This window comes from Anomalospiza imberbis, chromosome 3 (assembly GCF_031753505.1).
Source record: "Anomalospiza imberbis isolate Cuckoo-Finch-1a 21T00152 chromosome 3, ASM3175350v1, whole genome shotgun sequence".
Lineage (NCBI taxonomy): Eukaryota > Metazoa > Chordata > Aves > Passeriformes > Viduidae > Anomalospiza > Anomalospiza imberbis.
The window spans coordinates 72,578,020-72,604,248 of record NC_089683.1 but is presented as its reverse complement, the minus strand read 5'-3'; the positions used below and the strand labels follow the sequence as shown (position 1 = coordinate 72,604,248).

The following is a 26,229-nucleotide window of genomic DNA, read 5'->3' as shown; positions in this document are numbered from 1 at the left end:
ATTTTGTAAGCAGCAAGAAAAGTAATTTGAGAAGAGAGCTGGAGATGGGATTCTCCACCCAGCACAATAAATACCAGCTGCTGGGTCACTCCTTCTGGATGTGCTCACCTGAGCCATCCCAGGCACGTTCCTGGTGCTGCACCGTCTTCTCTTGCCTGCTGTGCTCCAAAGGTGCTCAGTGCATCCATGTGTTTGTCCAGCCTCAGGACACTTCAGATGGAAAATGTGAGGTAGCATGGGCCAAAGGATTTAAGAACCCAGTAGCCAACTGCCTAAGGAAAGACCAAAGGAATGGAATTATAATCAAATAGTATTATCTCCACCTGTCCTTCAAGCTCCCATCAATCTCTGGGGTAGAGACTTCCCAGTGCACGTTTATACATTTGCATGTTTTACAGCCCTGGTTTCCATTGAAAGGGCTGCCACATCATGGAGTAATTTTCAACAATATGAAGAGCTTTTGTCCTAAACCTGGTACCTGGAAACATCTTTTTTTTTTTCTTTGTCTTCTCACTCACTACTTGTAAAGAGCAGGCATGCAGTAACTCCCTATCCTTATACTCCTTACTGTTCATGATCTAACCTCTTCTTGTACAGGCACCCTGCCTTTCTAGCTCAGAATGGGACAATTCTTGCTCCTTGCTGATAAAGGACTTCAGATTTAGCAGGGAAAGAAGTGGCCCCTGGCATCCTCTCTGTGCCACTTGGCTTGTAATTGAGCTATGTCTGTCTTGTCTCCCTTATTCCATTTTCCCATCTTAAGATTTAACCAGTATGATGTGCAAATATTCTGATCCATTCCAGCACCTAATCCTGTTCTGTAAAATGGGAAACACAGAGACTCCCAGGTGGACAACCAATTTTTGGGATGTTCCCTGAGCAAACTGACAGGCCATCAAGAACATCAGTTCCGACCAGCCGCCTGCAAGCACTGCTTGTAGACATCTAGCAGTGTTCTCTTTGCTGATTTCATCCAGAAAAATAAACAGCTATAGGCCCAACACTGATTTGCCTTGCCACACTGGATTTGCTGGAAGCTGAGGAAGATATAACAGCCCTCAGGATCATTCAGAGCACTGCCTGGCTGTCCTTCTTACAAAGCCCCAAGAACAATGTGAGTGAGAAGCACCAGTGGGAATCTTACACAAGTAACAACCATAGGGGTCCTATCCTATTTTTCTGGAGCTGAGAGGAGGACCTTCACCCCTCATCATCCCTCTGTCAGCCTTGAGGACAGCTCAGGGAAGAGCTGTACCAATGTGTGACCTGAAAAACTTGCTTCTCACCTTTAGTTTAAGGGCTCATGCTCTAAGGGCAAAAGTAAAGAAATGACAGAATCATATTCCAGGAGCTCTGATTCTATGAAAAAATGGTTTAAGGAGTTAAACGTAATCAGCAGACAAATGGCTGGCAGTTGAAGCTAGACATTCAGCCTGGCAGCAATCATTCATTATAACAAACTTATATTGGAAGAGCTGGCAAAAGGAGAATTAGATCAGCTGAAGATTTCCCAATTCTCAAATTCATCTGTTTCTCAAGATGTTTAAACTTCCTAAATTTTATTTTTAAAACCTAACTGTCCTAAAAACTTCTGAAAATTCAGCCAGCCATTTACATCTGAGCTCTTGCCAGAGGTCACATCCAGACTGAAGCTGAGCAGTTGGGACAAATAGCACTGCTGAAGATGTTACAGATGATGCTATAGAATAGCCTGATCTCATTTTTCCTTAAACTATGAATTACTGACTTTGAAATACATTCTAAGCTGCAGCTCTGCATCTGCTTCTCCACACCCTCTCACTTTGCACCTCTTTCTCTTCTGCTTCACTTTTCTTTATATCTTTTCTACCGAGACACCAAAAAGACAGTGTATTTTCTTTCATTTTCTTTCAAAGCTCCTCCCATGACAGAAGCTCTGATCCTCACCAATGACCTAAAGATGTCCCCCTCTCTCAAATAACTCATTCAACAGGAAAAGTAAAATCAATGTCTTCATACAATTCTGAAACCAGCTGGGAGAGAGCCTGACACCAGTATGGTGAGCTCCATGCCACACAAAGCCCAAACTGCACGCAGGGTGCAGCATTTCCTTTGTCCAGACTGTCTTGGCCAAAGTGTTATATCCCTTTCTAGTAGGAAACTCCCTGTCAAACATTGGCTTTATGTTGAAACCAAAACCTTGATGCAAAGCTTAAAATCGTTTAGTCTCTCTCACCCTTCTTCCTCCTCTCTTGATACTACAGGTGCTGCTGGCTTTAGACAGAGCAATGAGGCTGTTTTGGCGTAAGTTATTATTATTATTGTTACAATAGGCATATCAACTGGAAGGCAAACCAGACCTCACCTCAGTCTCTCTTACAAAAATATAAGGCTTAATTTTATGGTCTAGTTAAGCATAGCTCAAAGGGCTTTCAGCTACCAAGAGTGACAACACTTTCTGTGTTTGGCTTGTTGGCTATTTTCTTTGTTTGTTTGTTTTTGCCAGCCTTCCCCATATTGTCTGATGGACTGGGCAGAAACACTATCCCAAGGGAGGAGAGGTAGGATCAGCTTTCCTTTCCCTGCCAGCAGCAACAAATAGGCTGGCTCAGCTGAGCATAGAGCTGCCACCAGGAATCTACCCCTGGTCACTTCAAAAACAACCTGCTGGACAGAGGAAAGGGGTGGCACAAAAGTTGAGAAAAGTATTTTACAGAAGTGCTGAGCACACTACCAGACCACAACAGACCCTTCGTAGTAATTTTCTAACCTTGTTTTTACCAGACTACCAAAGGTGACCTTTAATTAATACAGGTTTGACAGAAAGCTATTTGCTACTCCCAGATCCTTTTTAATTAAGAATACCTCAAAAAAGTCCTTGGATTAAAAACATCTTCTGGGTAGAAATAAGAACTTGAAATCAAACAGAATCCTCTTCCTGCATACAGAGCAGCAACCTGCTGCTGTGCTGCAAGAAATCAAGCCAAATCAAAAGGGTATTTTGCACCCATTCAGACCTCTTGGAGGGCTGTAGAGAGAACATCTGTGGACTGACTTTACTCCCAATTTTTAAGCTTGATTACTAGCAGATCTTAAAATAGCTACTGGATGCTAAGCTGTAAATAAAATGTGCAGACTACCAAAAGCTGCAACCCTGACATTTGTGCTCATTCTGTAATCATGGCTTATTATCCCAGAGTTTTTTTCAGTGGCTTCATTCACTTGAAATGATTCTGTAGAGGAACAAGCCTCTTGCTAGAGTATCTGTAAAAAGCTATTGCTATGAAATTATTCACTGAGTTTCATGCTTGAAGGAGGATACAGGTGATGCCTGTGTGCCACTCGTGGCCATATAAATTCATACAGCATCTACATTTAAAATAAACCTAAGTAAGGCAAAGTGGGTGTTGGTATTTGTGTTCAAAAATTAAACATCTCAAAACAACTAAGGTTATGGCAGTAACACCCCAGAATGAAACCAGGCAGTGCTCTACAGAATCCACTTCAAACAAGACAATAGTCTCTACTTAAGAAGGTTACAGCCTTTTTATCTCTTCCAAAATTTATCTTCCTTGCAAATACAGAAAGGCATCTCTTTGAAAAATCAGGATTTTAAATGCTTTTGTTAATCCACAAAGAGTAAAGTTTAAATATTCCCTTATAAAACCAGTATAAAGACATCTCCTTTTATGCACAGTGACAAGCAAGCAGAGAAAACCCATGCATAAAAAACTGCTAAAAAGCATGACCTAAATTTCCAGAAAATGAATGGGAAACTTTTTCAGATCTATGTACTCAAGTATCATGGCAACAAGGGAGCTTTTGGTCAGCAGCAATGCAAAAATTTGCTGGATGTTTCATTCAGTCCTGCTACTCACACTAAGAAGTGAACTGAGAACTGTACACACAGGAAACACGGAAGACTCTAGGCAGAGACATAACAGACTCCTACATTCAACACTAGATTAGATTAAAAGCTTCTATTGCCAGAAGCCCACTGTAATTATATTTAGGTAGCACCTGCCAGCTCCCAGGTGTTAAAGGCCATTTAAGATAGAGAATCCTCATTTGAATTCTCAAATATAATCTGCAGATGGAAAACCGTTCCTTTTGTTTACTGCAGCTTGACATGGCCTTTTTATTTTTTGCCATTAATATTAAAGACCTATTTCCTTGATTTAATTTAGATTTTGAAAGTCACTGACTTCTACAACACTGAAAAAGTTTGTACTCTTGACTTCTTTCCCACAGGCTGTTAGGCAAAACTCTTCCTGTCAGTACAATTAAAAGAGTGGAAATGTTTCATTGTTACCTGTAGATGCTTCTGCAGGTCCTGCTGGCTGATCCTGCCCTTGAGGCTGACTGCAAAGCTTGAGTTTCTTAGACCAGGAGCAAAGAACCCAGCCCTGTATGCCATAGAGTGAGAAAGAATGATGCGCCCCAAAAGCTGACCTGGCATCTCTGAGGCTGCACAGAAGGTTGCACATGAGGTTTTTGGTCCCATCTCCAGCCCACTTAGCTTGCACCCCAGCTCTACCAAGGGGATGCTAGACCATGCCCTGTTGGCATGCAGGAAAACTCTCCTTTCGCATGTCCTGAGTGGAATTTGCTCCCTCCCCAGGTGTCCGGGTGCAGGTTCATTCGCAAACTCTCTAAACTGGACAGTGGAGTGTTTGCCCCCTAAAAAACCCTTATTTCTAAAAAAAAAAATTTTTTGGTTTAATACTTACAATGGGTCATCTTGTGCAGCACAGTCACCTGAGTGCCCACCCTGCACAAGAGAGCAGGGAGACCACAGGAGCCCATGAGCACAGGCACCCCGAGGGGCTGAGAGCTCAGCTGCACCAGGCCCTGGCACAGGGATTGCTGGGAGCAAAGAGGGGCACAGCAGGAATCTCCAGAAGCTCAGGCCTAGAGGGGCAGGAGGGGGAGTGCTTTGACAATATATTTTCAGGTGACTATACAGTCAGTATTAGCCATCTCCTCAGTGTAACACAGCTTCTAAAATAAAGAGAATTTCCTCACAATTACAGTATTAAACACAAACAAAATCTCTGTTCATAAATACAAATACACACCCACATATACACACTTATACAACAGGAACTTTATGAAGCAACCAAGTGAAATGAAGTGTTTGAAAACTATTTCAACCTACAAGCTCCAGGCAGACTTTTACTGGCTTTACTCAGTTCTATTAACCAGCACACACTTATCTATAAAGCGTTCTTTATTTAAGTTAAACAAATTTTCAAGGATGGTTTCCATCTATAAAATGAACAAGTACAAGCTCTGTACAGCAGACTTTTCAAACCAACTGAAAAAAAACAGTTTCCAAACTATGTTTTGAAAATCTGCAAAATAAACAGTATCACCATTCTTGTTCTGAAGACGGTAAGAAAAGTTCTCAGGAGACTCCATCACAATTTGCTTCAAGGGCTCTTAATTTATCTTTCAAATGGATGAATTTCTTCAGCATTAAAAACCCCTAAAATCACAGTAAGTAACTTTGGCACACTGTCATGTAAACATAACAAAAGGATACCACTTCTTGTCCATTCTCTCAAAGAAAAGCATACGGCTCCTATATTAAAACCCCTATGCACAACATCCATGGGGAATCACTGAAAAGATGTTCCTACTTTATGAATATTGTAGTCATTAAAGACTTAAGCAATGGAATACGGATTTTTTTCAATTTCTTTTTACTATCAATTCAGATTCAGAGATAAGAGGCAGGTCAATATTCAGAGTTGCAGCTGCTGATTTCAGTTAGTACCACCCTCAGATCAAAGCTGTGACTGGAAATACCTTCATGGTTGAAGCTGAGTGGTTGGATTTTTTAACTTCCTTTTAAATTCTGTTTTCCAAAGCCCCAAACAACTGGTTTTCTGCTGAGCTCATTTGTTTTCCAAAACATGAAGGCATCTATTGCTATGTTTATGAAATATGTTCTTCAAGTTCTCAGCTAGGTTAAAAGGCTACAGAGAGAGACTAAAAGCTGAAAATAGTTTATCCACTGGCCTTTAAAACAGGCAAGTTTTGGAGAAAGTGGATTGTGGATAAGCAGAAAAAAGTATTAATTATTTCTTTAAAAAGTCAGATGATGATGGGTGGATAAAACTGGATTTAAGGGCCCCATCCAAAAGGTAAGCAGGTACCTGCAGATCATATCTTCAGACACGCAAGGTATCTATGGGCACAGTGAAGCCACTTTGCTCATGAGAGTACCATCTCTACACCTGATGCCTAGGTACAGCCAAGGGAAAATAAAATCTGGAACTACTCTACTTCCAGGACAAAGAAAGAGGGGAACTGTACCAGCATACTACAGTACAGCAGATGTTTTTCATCTCCTTATGATCAACCCTTTTATTTTCCCAAGATCCATCTTTCCAAAACCACTTCCTGGCATTCCATGTCTGCACTAGTTTTTGTCAATGCTGTCTCACTTACTAATACTTTTTTACCTTCCTTCTCATTTTAAAAGCTCATTGAAGCATTTCCTTTTAATAAAAAAGTATATAGTCTATGCAAACATAAGAAAGAACAGGTCAAAGTTAGGGTTACCTTTGACAGCATTGTTTTATAAAAATGACATCAGCTGGACTGAAGCTGCAAAATGCACAAGTTCTATGGTTAAAAATGCATGGGCTATGCAGGTATCCAGGCTGATTCCCAGAGTCAAGCCTGAATGCATTTAAAAGCTACATTTAAAGAAACAAAAGGGAAGAAAATTCCCTAGTAGTAGGCCTATAAATTAAGCAAGTGCAATTCAGAGATATTACATAGCCGCTCATCCTTGCAAATTAAAATCCAGATCTTGTGCTGTTGTCAGTGGTGTTTCAATTCTAACTTATTTCTACAACTCAAAAGGGGAGTTTGAGACAATTTTTTCCTCATTAGGGCCCAAAATAAAACTCTGCTGAACCAATACACCTGCACAAAAGCTCTGTGCAGTTTATATAATTTTGTAACAAAGGAAGAAATATTTTAAAGACAAAGTACTACCGAAATGATCAACACAAAAATAAAGTACAGGTTTAGCATTATCCAGAGCACAGGTGATGAATTCCCGAGCTAGAATAAACAATCCAAGCAATCATCTGGGCAGATGCATTGACTTCCTCTGCTATTTTTTTTCTCCTCCTGAGTTTCATGATCTCCAGCAAGGGTGAAGTGTTAAGAAGTAGATCCAGTTTGCAAAGCAAAAGCATCCAGTGTTAGCACGGACATCACACTCAGCAGCACAAAATCCGCACCCTCAGAGTTTCTCTCTCCTAGCACTCCGATCCAATTTCTAGTTATACATATGTCAATCACTTTGTTGATAATTATAGGATGATGAAAACTGATACAAATCATTGGGAGCTGACAATATATATACTTTCATATATTTATATTTAGAGTCCATCATAGAAAAGTTCATATTCAAATTACCAAGTACACACAGGAGAAAAAAAAAACTTCAAAATGACACTTCTGGTTCTGGAAATGACAAACCATGACTTCTATTCCAATGGAGTTTTCAAATTACCTTCTCCTAGTATTTTTTCCCTCCCTCCCTCCCTCCCACACTGTTCCCCATAGATGTTTCTTCAGATCCTTTTGTTTACAATACGTCAGTTCTTCCTAGAGTTAATTATCTGCTGTGCAAGTAGTAGCTGAAGACAGAAAGGAACAGCTGAAGTCTGCAGCACAATTCCTTCTTCCTGTGAAGTAATGCTCAGTGACATCTTTGCAGTGCTCCGAGTCCCCTGGATCCCTGGTGTCTGCTTCAGCACTCTACTTTCAGATAAAGGTGGAATACTGAGGTATATAAGTTCCGTGGAAAGTTTTAAGAAATACATCAGTAATTCAATCAAAACTTTGCCCAATGTTTTTCAGTTGAAACAGCATTTTGCTTGTAAGTCCTTCTACTGCTGCAGATTAAGTGTGAATTTCCACTGCTGTGACAAAGAAGGATTGCAGATCTCAACAGTGAGACCGCCATTTTTGGCATTTCGGCTGTCTAGACAGAGGTTGCTGCCAACGTGCCTCAGTTTAGAATTGCTTTCAATTTGTTCCCATTTCTGGAAGAGAAAATACAGTTATTGACCTGGAAAAGCAGGAAAAGGAAGAATTCTACATCATGTCCTTTGAAGTCTTCATAAGCTTCCCTGGCTTGTGCCCGGAAATGTGTACAAACTGCAATAATGGGAACAGTTTAGATGATTCTTGAGTATGAGTATGTAAGTTCTGGCAAGCCTTGCCAAAACAGCTGTTCTTTCTGCTAACACTGCAAGACACAGAATACACCAACACATTTCCCTCTAGTTCAGAATTTCTCAAATACACTGTTCCACCCTGCTACCTGTGTGACACCTTTGGTCTGAAGAAAAAAATGAGAATCAAAATCCATCCACATACCTCTACAATACTGAGCATAGAGAAGCAAGAAGCACATTCACTATAGACAACTCTACAGAAATCCAGAAATTTGTCAGACACCTTTCAGTTCTACAGAATATAAGCAATCTGTGATGTCAAAAGTTCTTTGACCAAGATGATGTCAAGGACAGAATAAATCCCAAATACAGGATTTAAAAAAAAAATGAGGGGGTGTGGTTTCTCTTGTATGTCTACCAATTTATGCCTGTAAACCTTATCAAGAAAGTCTTGCTTCCTTAGTTTCCTTCTCTGAAGAGTGGCAAGAAAATTCCTTCCTTCATCAATAAACAATGTTTCAGTTATCTGTCTTCACAAATGGAGATACAGAAGCAAGGAAGCTGGCAGATGATCAGAACTGATGACTGAGCAGAAAGAAGTGAGTTGTTCTATGACTAGATCAAAAAGATGGCATGACTCTACAAATGTGATTTTCCTCAGGCATGGGAAATAGATGAAGTTACAATGCTGCATTGATAAAAATGATTTTAAGGATTTCTAGTGCTGGTATAAACAGACCACAACTGAAAAGAAGGAGAGCCAAACCACATTCTTCTGAGAAACAGAATACATAATATTCTAACTTCACTGAGTGAGACCTTTCAAAAAGACACTGTGGAATATACAAACTCTTTCAGAAGACACAGGAGGCAGTTAAACACTTTTACACATCAATGGGTGAAACTTTTACATAAGTCTCTGTTGGGATAAAGCCTACTCTGCCTTTCTGACATCATGAATCCTAGCTTCACACACAAACAACAGTAAAAGTAAAGCCTATAGAAGATATGACAGATCACCAGTGCATTGCTTATTCACCATCCTTGTTTTCCCCACTGTTTGCAGAGTGCAGTCATTACATACTAACCTGTCTGCTGTCGTTTTCCCTACAGCCCTGAAGTTTTATTAGTGAACCAGGAGCTCTGTCCACAACAGTAAGGCACAAATCCATGTGTTTCACTGACTTGTCCTTTGTTAAGGCCCATTCCTACAAAAAGGAAGAAACAAAAAATGTACAAAATAGTGTATGTTAACACGTGCTACCTCTGCATATACAGCACAGGTTAAAATCCTGCAAATAGCTATGTACGAGCATTAGAACAGTTCATTGTTTCCCACAGGGCAGGAGATGAAAAGTCCTTTTCAAACAGTAATTCGAATTGCTTCAGTGTCCCCACATCAGCTCAGGACTGAGCTTGCTGTTTGCTCCCTCTGCTGGCTTTACCCAGCTGCTGCGGGCAGTCACACAGGGCCTCGTGGAAGATATTCCTCCAAATGCTTATTTAGTTAGGTATTTGTTTTTGTATGTGTGTGTGTATTAAACTTTTCCCTTTCTTCTCTGTGGAAGGATTTTTACATTTGTAAATATACATATATATATATATATATATATATATATATAATTATATACATAAAACCCCTAAAAACTTGGTCTGCACATCACTGGCCACCCTGCCCACACACTGAAGAAAGCATGTGGACCACAGTGAGGAAACAGCAGCTCTTAATACAATGAAGACCACCAGAAAGCAATACACAAAAGGGATAGAGAGAATGTTCCCCCCATCCAAGGCATGATGTACAACAGAATCTCTGTTAAATGTATTTAAATATGCCACTCTTAAATAGAGAGCAAAGAGAAGTTGTTCTGTATGTACTGCTGCCCAGCTTGTTTGATCTCAGCATCTTTTCACACAGAGCCTGATCTTGCACTGATGTTCAGACTCTCTCCATATGCCTCTCTCCTTTAAAGTTCGGTCTCCAGGGTCCACATTGGTCTCCATTTGTCTAACTATCCTTTGAGGAAAGAAGCCACTTGATTAAAGCCAGGCTAATGATCCAAATCATGCTTATAAACTACTTTAAATGGCATTATTAGCTTCTCTTGAGCAACTAAAGAGGATTTAGAGTTGTATAATACAAAACCTTAGACATAGAGGGCCAAGCCTGTATGTTAAATAACATTTAAATGTTATTTTGCATGTAATCAGTGTTTCAGAAATAAAATGAATGTATAATTACTTTGAAACTCGGCAGATTTTAAAATTATTAAATCTCTTTGGGAAAAGATGCTCAGAACACTGCCTGAATTTTCAACCCAAGAGATTACAAGTAATCACAATCATACAGGTCCCAAGCCACTGGATGAGTACTATATTCTGCAAGTACCAGAATGATGACAAATGTGGAAAACAAAGCAAAGCCAGGACAAATCTGTGTATCCCTTTATTTGTCTTCCAAACTCCTAAGCTGATAACTTCTCCTTTTACTCTCAGTATGTTAAACTCAGATGACAGCGAAATTACTTGCCTCCTCAGTTCTGTCCAGTTTGTAAGATGTCAACAAGAACCATTAATATATAATAAAATATTAATAGCCACTTTTTTTAGCCACAACTGAAAGAATTAAGCAAGTTCTTTTCAGAGCTTATCAGGAATTACAAATGGCCCCGAACTCTTCCCTGGTAAGATTTATATTGACAAATGACAGTTGAAAATACTACCAGGGATGTAGTAAAACTTGCATCTGAGAACTCTGTAGTCAGAATTAGAGCCTTGAAATTATTGCCTTTATACATCTTCACCCTTTCATCAAAAGGCTGTATGAGCCCCAGCCACAACAGAAATTAAGAAGTTCACATATTTAAAAGTCACAGTACAGCTGCTTCATGAAAGTTCCAAGCTCTGTTGCTGGAAACATCTACATGATGCCCCTTCATGTTACGAGACAGTGTACAGATACTTTCCTCCACTGATCAGTAACTATGACTGAAATGGAGATAAGATGGAACAAGTTCCACTACACTAGAGGAGAAGAATAATTGCAAGCACTGTATATGCTCAGGGCACAGGCTGGAAATTGGATAGCTTTATGCAAAAATTTAAATATCTGAGAAAATCTGTGTCAAATCAGAAATAAAAAAGTTAGTAGATAAACTAACCTGAAATCTTCCCCTTGAACCTAAGTACATTTGGTTTTACCTTTAGCTCTTTATCACAACCCTGCATATTTGCATATTGTCAAGAACACCACAAGCACATCTCAGCCCTCTGGAGGTGCACAACTACCACTGAGTTCTACCAACCTGGAGGAGGGGAGAGCAGGGGAAAAGGGGGCAGAAATCTCATTTTTACTTAGGTTTTGCATTTTAAGTTGTGTTGAACACAAGACAGAGTACACTCTTCAAGTTATAGAGATTGCCACAGCCTATAATATCCGAGTGCCCTTAACTCCCTAAAAAACCTCCCGATAAGAATAAGGTGCAAAACACGAAGTACAGATCTAAAGACTGTGGTTTGTTCCCTATCCCTCTCCTCCCACGCTGTTATTTCTTTTCAACCCTATGAGTTCTGCTTGCACATAAAACTTGGTTTTGACCCATTCTGCCTCTTAACCTGTCTGAACATCCTCTCAAAGGTATTTATTCAGAGCAAGTGCATAGTGGTTTGTCAAGGTCAGTGCCACAGAAAAAACCACATACATAGGAAGAAGAGGGTCAGCTTCAGGGAAGAAGAGTTTGAAAGAGGAAGATAACTGTGTATCTACAAAGAACAAACAACATCAGCAGAAAATTTTAAGATTTCTGCTCCAAGGCACTTGTGACACATCTACCCTTTCTCCCAAAAACCCCACTGTGGTTTCTGAAAAGATGAGGGTACTTTCATAAAGGTAATTGAAGAAGCCTCCCCAGATAAATTCTCTTTAATGACAGGAAAAGGAGGCATTTCTCACATGTTGATTTAAATGAATTGTCATGATACATCTTCCAGGAAATGACTTCATTTTAGGCTTCATCTTGTTTTAGGTTTCTCCACTTCTAATTTAAATTAGAACAAACTTCTGACACTCATTCAAGTGTAGTTTTTAATTGGTCAGCCTTCTATTTTAACAGCTGTACTTGACACATTAATATTACATTTGATTTAAAGTCAGGTTTAATCTGACAAGGATTTAGTGACAAAGCAGCACACAAAGCAGTGAGAACCTCTGTGTGTATTTCATGAATGATAAATAAGTCACAATTGCATAAACAGATTCTTTGAAATAATTAATGCTCTCATTTAAAGATCTGACACATTTACAATTAGTTTAGGAATAGGATTAGAAAGGATTTGTTAAAACACTCCCCTTACTGTGAGTGAACATTTAGGCATTGCTGCTTTCTAGAAGAGCCAAATGGGGATTTATGACATATTTTTTTTACTCTCCATTATTGCAAACCATAAATGACTAACAGTGCAGCACAGCAAATCATTCTTTTATTTTGCTGATCTTAGGACATATGCTTAATGCAACACAAATATCTTCGTAATTAAAAATTGCCCCCAAAAAAATCAAACACACCATTTCATTGAAAAAAAGCTTTCTATGCAAGTACAAAACCCCTGGGAAGGAAGCTCTAGTGCCAAAAGCAAATATTAATAGTGACAAAGGAAGGGGATAACGTGATGCTCACTGAATGAATCTCTGGGCTCAGGTTCTAATCCTAAAAACGCAAAATTATATTTGAGGGAGAAGCTTTTTAGCCCATCTGTAACAACAACTGATGTGCTGGTTTGGATTCATCTTTCTCTCACCAATACACAGTAACTGCTTGAGTTTAAAAGTTTAGCTTCACTTTCTTTTGTTTAAGACTTACTGTAGAAAACAAAATTAATGGCATACAGACCTGGTTTCCCCCGGCATTATGACATTCATAAACTCCAACAACACCATCTGCAAAATGGCCCAAAGTGTCAAGGCAATTGCTACCCTGCTGCAAAGCCCCAAAGGCTATATCTTGATGATCAGGTACCCTAAAACAAAACCAGAAATATCTGCTTGATTCAGTTCGGGGTTTGTTTGGGAGGTTTTTCTTGGTTTTTGGTTTTTTTTTTTAACTCCTTGTTTGTAAAAATACTCAGTGTATTTTTAAGATGAGAGGTTAAGGACAAGTGATGACTCTCATCTGGAAATCTCAATCATCTTTTGAGGGGAGGCAATTATCTAATCATTACTTGATCAAGCATGAGTAAACTTGCAAGCATACACACAGTACCAGAAGACTTGTACCAGAGGAGGAGGATGAACATGCAAACTTGGCACAAAAATCAAATTAAAGATTACTTATCATTTAAAGTGACTCAAAGCTTAATGTTATCAATTAGCTCATCAAGTCCTTTTGTCTTTTCAGGCAACATAGCTTGTGGCAGAAATAGGACAATCTACATGTTTCTCAGACTGTTTTTACTGAAATGTTAAAAAAGGGGTTAGGAATTTGAAAAAAAAAATCCAAGTTTTTCTGATATCTATTGTCTAATGGTTGCACATAAAGTACACTCCTAGCATGGAAACACCTAGGCAAGTCCATTCAGCAAAGTTATGGGTAGAGCCCATGTGTTCACATTGAACAGTAAAACAAGGGCATATCAGAGCCTTTAAAAACTTCAGACTATAATATGAGTATAATAATTAAACCCAGCAGAATGAGCACATGAGGGATGACAGAACAAGACAACATTACGTGTAAGTAATGCTTACGGTAGCACACTTTCCAGGAGAGACATTTTTTCTCATCGATTAAACAAAACCAAATATCCTCTGTTACTTTTAAGAGAAAATGAAGGAAAACTTACTTCCTCGGTATCATCCTGGTTTATGAGACTCATTAGTAGGTATGGTTTTGCAAATGTTTCACTGGGGCTGTAATAGCCAGTGCTGCTTTTGCATCTCAAGCCTGTCTGTCACTAGTAGTTACCTGGCAACACTGACATGAAGTGGCCCCAGGAAAAAAACCTCAAGGATTCTTACAAGATACACATCGTATCTTACACCACTAGACCACCAATATTAGGTTGACAGGCTAGTCAGACTAGTTAGTGGGCTCAGATCTGACCAACATATTTCTTAATGGATTATTTAACCAAAATCTTTCTAACCTTTCAAAAAGGATTTCTCTTTGAGGATTTCTCATTAGCTAGGATGTATTCACATTACAAAAACTGTTAGCAGTGTCATCCCTCACTTCTCCCTTCCCAGAAGTCAGTGATTATTCAGTGACAAGAGAAAAGGAGACAAGGAGTAGGAGACTCAGCTTCTCAGAGCCTTAGACATCTACCCTTGTCTGCCAAACACACAAGGCCCTCTTGTCTGCTGAATGTCATCATTTGTAACACAATGAGATTCAGTCTCCTCACTGAACTAGGCATGTGCTTAGGCATAGGCAAAAGCTTTAAAGGGATGACAACAGGATACAGAATATGTGCTTTTGAGCAAATGGCTTGTGTAGGAGACTAACTTTAAGCTCAGGTAAGTTCAGTCCTTTGGACACTGTTCTCTAAAACACTGCAGCTGTAGTTGCCGTAAATAGAAAAAGCAGCTAAGTAGGGAAAAATTATTCTTTAGGAACAGAACTAATTAAAAAAGCAAATAAACCTGCATGAAGCATTGAATTCACAGAAAAGTGAAACACATCCTTTACATGATTTCTGGGGAGGGCAAAAAAGAAAACTCCACATGAACTCTGTTCAGCCAAAACTCACCGTAACTCAGGATAAACATTTTCAAGATACCACTTAAAGGGTTTGCAGCTAAGTCTCTTTCTGAGCTCCATTCGGCTTTGAATACTAGAGGAGAAAAAAAAGGAGTTTTCAGAGTCAGGCTGTTGTCTTCCTATATTTCATGGAATACACAGAAAACTCAAGAACAGTAGAACTATACATTAAAGAGACAACATCAGATTTAGCACTGCTTTCACCTCCAAAGGTGCTATTTCATGAAGAATAAACAAATAGGGCAAAGAAGCACTTGTAACTTACTTGCCATAAGGTACATTCCTGGCTGAAGGCACTGCTGCATAATAGAAATTTTTGTATTCATCCATCCAGACTTCTGCTGCCCTGCGTGTATTTCTAGGGAGAATCATATGAAACACATGGGTTATATTTTCTCTAGGTGCAATTAAGCCATCCAATTTTTCCTCAGATTGATTTTAACCCTTCCCAGTACTACACAGTCAGTTGCCTCAAGTCAGGCAGCAAACTCCCTATAAAAGACCCAAGTAATAGAAAAGCATTAGAGTAACATAACTGAAATCAATGCATTTATAATGAAATTTATATCTTTTCCACACTCATCACTGCTTCAGGTTTTCATCCAGAATTTAACACATCTTTCAGTTCTTTGTGCATACTTCATGGAAGATGTTTGGTTGATCTTTTTATAACAGTAAGTTAACAGAAGACAAAGTCAGTGAGTGCTCACCTAGATAAAGCAAGCTAATTGGAAACAAAAATCTTAACAAATAGCAATATTTTAAAATGTCTTATACATTTTTGAAAACAAATACGCTAACACAGACAAGATATTTTCACTCTTCATCCTATTCCTACCAGTAGAGCATTCAAAGTTACGAAAAGACACAAGCTGTTACAATACTTAAGGCTATGAAACAAACAAGTCTTCTGTAGCTGAGGTAAGAGGAAATGTTTTAAAATTTGAGAGAGACTGATTATTCTAATAAATGTGAAAAAAACCCTAATCCAAATGTTTTACTTCCAATCAAACACCTACAACTAAAATTCCTATATTTATGTAATTGGTAACTTTAAATTTCCTTTTGGACTGCAACAGGGTCCAATGGTTTTTTCCCTCCCCTGGCTTCCATGTAAAACTCATTTACTTATATTGTTCATAATTTTATGTTTTGAAAAGTAAGTCTTATTTCATTTGTAACTGCCATGCCCTGAAGCTTATTTTACATTTGGCAGAAAGTTCACCCAAAGCAACTGGAGTGAACTCGGTAAGCTAATAACCTCTCTAATATGATTTTCCAATTCAAAAGACAAAATGTAATCAGAATTAAGTGAGGAGGCTTGCAGGTTGCTGATAAAAAAGGATATGGAGGATAAAAATTTCACAAGACAAACCTGAATAATTTTCTCATTTGAGGACTGATTTTTTTCTTGCAAAGATTCCTTTAACTTTTTGTAAGCAAAATCCTACTAGATTCAGATTAGAAGTTACTTGAGTGTATCTTCACCTGCAGTCTCTCAGGCCTGTATGAGTGTCAGTCAGTCAGCCTGTCTGCTCAGCAACCAGCTTGGCTGTCCACAGGCCAAACAGATTTTGGTGGTGAGACAGGAACTTCTTGGTTACCAGGGTTTAATGACTCTGACCTTGAAAGGCACTTTCAAGGTCAGAATGCCTGCCTGTATCTCACTGCCCATACTCGTGGATGAAGAACAGCTCAGGCTTTGTGTGACACCAATATGGGCACTGTGTAGATGCTGAGAGCTCCCTGAACTAGCAAGGTCCCAAAGAACTCAGGGTGCTGGGGAACACAGCATGGGGTGCAGTTAATGAAACAGAGCACTGAGATATCACAGGCAGCTTTGCTTGGAGCAGACTGGGGCCTGCAAGACTCACTGGCTCGCTGGAGTGCTGTGTTAAGGCAACACTGGTCACATAAATCTTGCCGGACACAACCTGTCCCTGCCCACATCACACAGCCAGGATGCGGTGATGTGGCCTCCCCTCTCACAAAACAGGACTCTTGGTCTCTCATCCAAAATTACCAACCTGTTTGGGCTGCCAAAAGGCAGTGCATACTGACTAGCCAGCTAAAATAGAAGAGTCCAGAACAAGTTGCCTACAGCCAAGAGACAGATGATGGCATAAGCCAACACGTCCCAACTGCACCGCCAGCAGAGATTCCATGCACCAAGTTTCTTAGCACCATGGTCCCACACACTTGTATTCTAACACCTGTGTTACGAGAATAACCTACTACCTAAGGTTTCTCATTCTCTCATTGCTAAAATTGATTTTAACGCGTCCCATTATATTGGTTTGACATCCAAGAAAGCTATTTACAGCACAAGAAAAGCAGTATTTTGGCAACACCCCAAAGATGTAAAAGCTGCAGGAGTGGGAAAACACAGTATATTCATACATTTATTCACTTTTATTAACTATACTTCTTGTTATGACACTGTCATTTCAAAACCTCATTAAACTACACCAGTTGCATTCTAAGCTTACATAATGCAGTTTAAAAGGTAAAGCTTTCAATCCTCCTGATGCACACTATAAATGTTGGAACAGAGATGTGATGCAGTGAGGACATTTCATTGCTAGCTTTTGTTTTCACATAAGTACTATTATTCATTTTTCACTGCAGCATAAAATACATATCTCAAGGAATGGGAAAAAAAGAAGAAAAATACTAGAGTGCCTACTACACTGAATAAAACAGGACAGTGACTTAATTTCAGCAGATATTAAATTCATTAAAGTCACCTTGGTGGCATAACCAGTATGGAAGGGAAGAACTACACCCTAAGTAGATTCCTCAGTCTAAAGTGAATCACAAGTCCAAAAATATCAGCAGCTTAGAACATTCTTATGAATTTAAGTACATCTGCATACTGTGTTGCTTCATGTTAAACAGTTTGGGCTCCACATCCCTTCAAGTGTAAATAAACAATTTTATTTCCAGCTCTTAGCCCACAGAACCTTTAGACTTGTACTTCTCCAGCCCCCTGAGCACCAAGTTCAAAGCTCTAAAGCAAAATCTAGAGTGATTCTTCAGCTACAACTGATACAGCCTTGATCAAAATGCCCTCAGTACATTCATGCAATACTTTCATCCATATTAAGTCACAACCACTATGACCATGCTGTTCATATCACTTTATAGAATAGAAACCGAGGAAACAGCTCAGTATTTCAGCTACTGCTATGCATGGGTACCAACAGGAAAATTAACAGGCATATTAATCTAAGCCTTTAAAACTGCAATTTCTTATGTCTATAGAAAATGCATTTTTAAACATAGCACAGGACAGGCAAATATTATAGAGAACCAAGTTGCCAACAGACTGGCATATATACTGAAATCAGTCTCCATAATCATTTGCATCTCACATGCTGATCATGTATTAATGAAAAGCAAGCAAAGCATGTCCATAACTTAGTGTATTCTGGCTTTGAGTGAACAATGGAACTGCTTCTACAAAATAAAGTTTTATGACAGTTTTGAAAATACAGGCTTCTTTAAAATCAAATACACAAATACTGATGAAATACCAAGCTAAGCATTTCCTTATTTTCCAGATTCTCCAGATTCTCAGATTCTGTGTCCACCAGAAGTTTCCCTCTTGCAGCTCTCAGGTTCTTCTCTCAACCTACATAGCTGACTCAAAGTCATTAGTTTCTTCTTAATTAATATTTTACTGTGATAGATAATACTGCAAATTTTTCTAAAGACAAGATCCCTAAAATGAAATTACTGCCACCTGCTGATCATCTGAGGAAATCCAAACCATTGCTATTCCGCGCTTACCTTGCAAACACAGTACCACTCCCGCCGGGAAACGTGTAAGGATGCTGTTTACGGAATACATGACCCACTCTGCTGCAAGGGATGATTTCTAGGCTCCCACCACATTGCCAAACTCTGAATGAGATCTCTGAAATAAAAACAGGAATGAAAGACCAACATCATAAAATACTGTTATCTTGTATTATATTTACGGAGAAGGCTTTTAGTGATTGTTGTTGAGAAGACCAAGCAAGACAGTTTTTTAAATAAATTCTAGGATAAACAAAGGCATATATCTAAAGCATTTAAGATTCTGCAATCCTAGCAGAAATAAACATACTATCTTGGAAGTAAAATGTGTCTCTTATCTGAAGTTACCAGTGTTGCCCAAATCCATAAATCCTGCTGCAATTTGCCAGTGAGTTAGGTATATGTGCTTTATCTGAACAGCAAACAATAGTAGGTACATTTAACAAATAAATTAACGAGCTAGTTTATAACAAAAATTTTCAGCTGAAAATAGAATAACTGAAGATAAGTGAAATCAAGGCAAATTAAAATAACCAATAGATTTGAGCTGTTAACTTATTACACAGCAGATAAACAAACACTCCCAAACAGTGCAAGAAGTTATATCAAAACATAACTTCTGTAAATTGAAAGTTATGGACAGTACACCTCTAAGCCAAACTAATGATATGAGCCAGCTAGTGATGAGACGAAGGTCTAAAACTTTTCTCAACTTCGACTTCTGATGGCAGAAATCACCTGGAGACAAAATTTTTCCACATTAATTCCAAGTCAGTGCAGTAAGAAGGGTGTTTCCAGCAGCACTGTTTGAATTTTGATGATTCACCCTTTAGTCCAACAGCTGCTACCAGATAGCTTTAGTTTCAAGCCTCTTCATAACTATGTGTCTTCATAACCAGTGTCTTTACATAGGTTTAAAAAAAAAAGGCAGCTCTAAATTAAAGTCAATATCTATCTTTTATGACAAACTAAGTGGCATGCCTTCTTCCCTCAGAAGCCGTCTTCCACATACACAGAAGTAATAATAGCAGAATTACTTCAAAAACTAAATATGAAAAAAATAGGACAAACATAAAACCCCACAACCACAAGTTAGAGAACATGTTGTCTTGATCGCATGTCCAGGGAAAACTTTAAAAATTTAGAAGTAAATAAAAAGATGCTGTGACTTCAACTGTTGACAGTGCAAGTTAACTGCCTTTCTTCTTGATGGCCATATTCATGAATCCTAGACAGTCAACATAGTTCAAGCTATAGATAGATCATACTCTAAAAACATGAATGACAACATTGTCTTTGACAGTGACTTATCCAGTTGAATTCACATAAGACAATAGGCAAAACTAATTTTTCATTTTTGTACACCCTCCAGCACCTTACATTGTGAAGAATCTCAAAAAAAGTGAACATTATGTAAAATAGTTCAGTGGGAAACAGAGCAAAGGACTAGAACATAGGCAGAAGCAAACTAATTATTATTTGCACCAGCATGGCTTCTAAAGTCTGCATGGAAAAAGAAAAAAAGAATATACAGCAACTAAAATTCAAAACAACCCCACAAACTCCTTTAAGACATCTCCTTTGTTATACTCAAACAGTAGGAAAAGAAATATTACTACCAGAGCACGGTCAATAGACATAGTTTTTAAATGAAAAGACAGAAGCAGTGTGTAAAAAATTCTTTATGAGATGAAGTTACATTTCTGTAACAGATATGTTCTTTTTATTAGAGTGTGTCATCAATATAGAAGACAAGGAATGTCTTACTCATTACCTGATTTTAGGAAAACTAGTAAGAAAAGCCTAGGTTTTCAAATTAGACCCAAACCTTCTCATGGTCCACCCAGCTTTCTGGTGTACTCCAATTCTCCTAAGCCAATCAAAAAGCATCACAAACATACTGAGAATTGAAGTTTCTGAGTTGGAGAAGAGCTTGAACTCACCTTGATCCACTTTTTGCACAGCACACATGCATTACCAGTTACATTTAGCAGCAGTCTGAGAATGTACCTATCATCATGGTAATTTGGGCAATTTAGAGAAAATACCGCAGGCTTATCTTAAAATTTGTCAAATTGATACTGACATGTGAACAAAACCTCATAACAGCTGCTCTGTACATGCTTGAAGGAAAAATGCTAGCTTTTATAAATGAATATGATGTGCAGAATTATTTCGCTAGTCCATTTGGCTGGTTATTTGCATGTAACATGAAGCCCCTGATATAGAGCTATACTTGAGAGTAAAGAGGCCTGACAAGTGTGCACACTGAATTTTAAATTGCACACCACAGATTTCCAGTTATCTGGTGCGTGTGTCATTTATTGCCAATTAAATCATATGCCATATGATTTTTACTCATCTTCAATTAGTCTGACAGCTAGGAAGAAACCATTAGCTGCCTTCTGCCTGCTTTTCAGGCACCCCCAAGTCTCCATCTTCTTCCCATGGAGGGGGAGGAGCTGAATACAGCAGGAACAACACAAACATCTCTTGGCATCCTTGAGAGAGGAGCTGTTGCTTGTGCCCTTTCCTGCTATCAAGGCCTCAATTATCAAAGCATAAAAGTTGCTAAGTGTTCAGAAAAAAACTCAATAGCTCAAGAACACGCTTGTAACTAATCAAATATTTAAGTGCTTGAGTGGCAAAAGTGGTTTTCAGAGTCAAAAGAGTATTGCGGCATTAAATTTATCCAATGACTTTCCAGGACATTTAAAAATGAAAAAATATTATGTTTACATAAATACAATTTAGCAATATACAGCCAAAGTAGCAAGACAACAGAAACATGGAACGTAACTGCTCAAAATACCCGTAGGGTTTCTTTGAGTACTGCACAGGATGGTCAGAGACAGGACTGTAGGAACGGCACTTCCAACTTTTCAGTGTGTTACAGCAGCGTTAAACATTTGGTTACCATGACTCCACATAGCAGACATTTCCTTGTAGGTCAAGCATATGCTTAATGCATATGCAGATTTCAGTAACTCAAAATACTCGTGGGTTTTTACAAGTTCAAGGTATTTCAGGATTTTGCAGCTAGCATGTGCAGTAGAGAAGCTTCTATGCTTAGAAGCATAAAACACACTACTTGGAATGTCTGAGATGCATCTCTACCCCAAAAAACTAAACTAATGACAAACTGGAATTCTTGAGGAGGTGTAAAATTCTGTTCCTTTCAAATATTTCTTGTTTTAAAACAAGTATGCTGGCCTTAACTGGAGAAAGCCTTTGCATAATGCTGTAATGCAAATAGCCAGAAAAACCTACTAATGCCAGATTTAACCACCAGGTCAAAGGAGAATGGCTAAAGTACAAGTTCTCTCAGCCCCTCCTCCCTGTTGCCTAAATCTCACTCTTGTCAAGATCTGAAAATAAGGACTTACAGAAAAATGCCTTCTCAATCATTAATATCCCGTAGGGCTAAAGAAGGGGTATAAAACTACAAAATTCACTAAGTTTAAATGCCAGGCAGAATACTATTCGCAAAGTTCAGAAAAACATAATTCTTCAGTCGGCTAAGTTAATTGATTTATTTAGGTGTATGTAATAACATTAAACTCATTCTCCTGCATTCCACTTTTCATGATTAAATTAAGCAACATCTTAAAAACATGCCTTCAACTGTCAGCATTTAAACATTATTATATTTAATTGCCTATCTACAGCCTGCAATTTTTTACCAACTTCCATTATAAGAAAAGTCACTGCTCAATGAGCTAATATTTTTATTCCCCATATTTAGCATATAATTTTTCATTTGTTATAATTCTTTCATTGAAATAAATGTTTTGGATTTTGCCAATAAAGTGTATGAAATTTAAACGCTAGTTTTAACCCTCTTTGCACAAAATTAGGAAAACCATGACTCTTTGACAGTAAAGGAAATGATGAAACCTGCTTTCTTTCAAGGTTGATCAGAAGGTAAATAATACACATACCTAGGTTTTCACCACCCCAAACATCCATCATCATGTCATACTTCCCTAGTTCTTCAAAATAGGATTTGTCCATCACAAATAATCCACCAGCTATCATGGGTGTCCTAAAGAAACAAGAAAAATTAAATTAGTTACAGAACCATGAACATGGGGCTAACTATTATTTGTACATCAAGATTAATACCTCCTTGAAAAAACTGGCTGTGTTTTTGAATGCAATTTATTTTGCATCTATCACTTCAGATCTGGTTTTCACACATTCCTATGACCATGACCACCTTCTGAGGCAGCTTCCAAATTTCCATTTGGCTCACAAGTCACTTAAAGGGTGACAATTTGTGCCAGCAATAAAACATTAAAACTGATGCTGTATTTTTAGCCCTCAAAACACACCAATTTTAAACAGAGTGACATCTACTTTTCTTAAGGATAAACAATTAACTAGTGGGTTTTAAATGATTTTTAAATACCATTTATTTCTGAGAATCTCATAATGCTCCATATATATGAATGAAATTTCGATTTTGATGTAAGATATAGTGAAGATATTCTTTCAGACTCAAAGAAGATGATTTCTAACTTTGCTTAATTGCAAACTACAATCTATTTGAGAAATGGTTGTACAGACATACTTTATGGGAGCAACTGGATTTCCTTGTCGTGCTCTTCTTTGCTCTGGCGTCATGTAATCCCACTTGAATACAAGATTCCAGTCAAAGCCTTCAAGAAGAAAAGTAGGATGTTAAAATTACTGTGGTCATCATTCAAGTTGTAGTAACAATGTTCTCTAAAAACACCAGGAACTGTAATTAAAATGAAAAATTTAAATTTGTGCAAAAGTCTGGGTAGAAAGCAAACAAGGAGGAGTCCAGATGAAAGGTAAAGAAAAAAGAGTAAATCTCAACCACAAAATAACTTTGCCTCTCTTGTCTTTAACTATTTCACAAAGTCGGAAACCCAAGTGGCTTCCTTACATCAAATAGAAAAGATCATATGATGATCTTCCAGCCATTACAAATGCTCCCAACCATCTTTACTGAATAACTACATTTCCACTCTTTAGCAGTGATCTCATATTTACATTTACACAGGCCTTATGCAGTCCTCTTGGAGGTACTTTAACAGCAAGAGCTCTCCATCATGAAGGTCACAACAAGTTATGTAGGTTCCACTATTCTTATCAACATTCATTTAACTTCATACCTTAAAAACATTACATTTTTAAATGCATCATTGTTTAAACCTGAGGCATGTGTTAGAGCACCAAAATCTTACTTTCCTTATGCATATACATGTAAGTGTGAACACACATTAACAACCGGTCTGGGCCTGTTGTGAGTTAAGCACAGAAGCACAAAGATGACTAGAACAGACAAGATCAATAGGTCACCTACAGATGCTTTCTACATTAGAGCCATTAAATTACCTCTTTTAGGCAATGATACAGAGCTGGTGTAGGACAAACTTCCTATAGGAAACACTTTCATAACATCTTTTGTGCTGGGTTATGCTCATAATCATGAATATCTATTAAAAAACTGCACAAGACCCATAGCCATCTCCCAGTACACCTAGCAATTCAGCCTAGTACACTCTACTGGCTGCCAAACACATTTAGATCCTATGAGGTCATGTAATGAATGATTTCCAGATTTCTGGTGCACAGATGTCAATAGTTTTAATTCTCCAGTATAAAGCAATTACGTTGTGGGGAAGTGGAGTAAAAATTTAATATAAACAGACAACAATTACAGCCCTACAAATTGCCTGTCTGCATCCATAAAGGTGCATAGCAATGACTGACGTAGGAAGTTAAAAACTCCGCAGTTTTCACTTTAACTCACGAGATACTTATCACACACAATACAGAAATTACCCTGAACAGTCTTTACAGCATGCATAGCAGCTCCTTCTCTCTATGTTAGAGTATTTCATGAAGCACTGCACTGTAAAAATGAAAGACTGTCAAACTACTCCAAAACTCCAAGTAGCAAAACTGAAAAATGGCTACAACCCACAGTACTGCAAAGCCTCCAGCATGAAGAGTAAAATGAGTTCCAATAATTCCAAGCAGTTAAAAAGCCGCATTTCATCCTAGATAGCCAGCAAAATTACTTGCATCTGGGAGAAGTTGAAAAACACACTGTTCTCCAGCAGCAACAGCGAGAGAGACGGTTACTGTGTACTCCAGTGAACACAAGGGGTCTCTTTTGGAACACAGCACTCTCACAAACTGAACAAGTGTATCAAGTCTCTACCTATTCAAAACTGGTTTTCCGTCTCCATTTTCACAGACTCTGGGAAAAATCTGCACTCAGTGAGATAGTATCAGTAACTCTGTAAAAGGAGTATTTTTAAACACAGAGCACATCCAGTATGAAACTCCAACCAGTGTAAACTGCATCACAGGCATACTCTAAATTATTAGCTCTCAGTTAACTACAGCTTGTTCCAGTAATTGTGGTGTTTCTCAGGGTGGCATAAACAGTTTTGGAAATCCCCACCCCCCCAAAAAAAAAACCCAACCAAAAAAAAAACCCAACAAAACAAAACAACAACCAAATAAAGAACCAGTAACATTAAATGCATGGATTTAGTTTTGGCCAGACTTGGGAATTACTTCAGACTTGTCCACTTCGAAAAAAGTGTGTACCATTTGCTAGGTTGCTTGTCTTGGGTGATTAGGTCCTTTCAAGACAGACCAGGCACAAATGCTGTCCCAGCTGTTTCAACTCTCCATGCTTCAGCCACACAGACACTGTACCTAATGTTGAAAGCATAGTTCGGTTTCCATGTTTACACTTGGCCCCAGTGAAAGTGTCCTGTGGTGCCAAATGCTTTAGTGCCTCTAACATGGCAACCTGTCTTTTGGGAACTGACAAGAAATATATTATTTATATTTTAAACTGACCCTCAAATAGCTTGGCACACTAATATGTGTAAAATTTCTATTAAACTTTAAAAACAGTTTCTCACTCCTCAATCAGAAGTATGTAGAATTCATGCACCTTAAAAAAAATTAAAAACCCAATCTCTCATTGTGTACAAAAAGAAAAAATAAGTACTAAAATGTAATAGATAAATGAATGAATGAATTAGGAAACAGATTCAAAAAAGCATGAAGGGCAGTAGTAAGTGAAACAATCTCTCAATCCTCTCCCACTTCACTTGGGAAGAATTTAGCATGAACCCAGCAGCAACCAACCTAAGGCTTCAAAGAAAGAATTCCTCCTCCTGCAGACAGCAATAAAAGCCATATAATGGTATCAGGAATTCTGCAGTTAATATTTAATGAATAGATTGGGTAAAGGCCTTAAGGTCTAATAATGCTGGCACACACAATAGCACAGAACTATACATTAGCACACTGTGAATATATGCACCATAGGTGTAATTTCAAAACATTAATTAAAAGGATATAGAACCTCTCACCTCCAGATTGTTGGTGAACTTGCAGCATATGCAACATTATGCAAATAATGCTTTTATTTTAGTTCACTGCAACAACCTAGGTGACCAGTCAGAGATTAGAATCTAAATTAATAGATT

General features: G+C 38.3%; 1 protein-coding gene across 2 annotated transcripts in view; it reads right to left on the bottom strand.

The window, feature by feature from the left end:
- Positions 1–5,191: 5,191 nt before the first annotated feature.
- The window catches only part of GALNT2 (polypeptide N-acetylgalactosaminyltransferase 2), an 89,658-nt gene continuing 68,620 nt past the window's right edge, over positions 5,192–26,229 (bottom strand). For both annotated transcript variants that reach the window (XM_068185091.1, XM_068185092.1), the window contains exons 9-16: positions 23,313–23,400; positions 22,681–22,784; positions 18,731–18,857; positions 15,204–15,296; positions 14,928–15,011; positions 13,076–13,202; positions 9,275–9,394; positions 5,192–8,051 (exon numbers count right to left, since the gene is read on the bottom strand). In XM_068185091.1, coding sequence (XP_068041192.1) covers positions 7,896–8,051; positions 9,275–9,394; positions 13,076–13,202; positions 14,928–15,011; positions 15,204–15,296; positions 18,731–18,857; positions 22,681–22,784; positions 23,313–23,400 — 899 coding nt within the window. In that variant the 3' untranslated portion in view covers positions 5,192–7,895. The remainder of the gene's footprint in view (positions 8,052–9,274; positions 9,395–13,075; positions 13,203–14,927; positions 15,012–15,203; positions 15,297–18,730; positions 18,858–22,680; positions 22,785–23,312; positions 23,401–26,229) is intronic.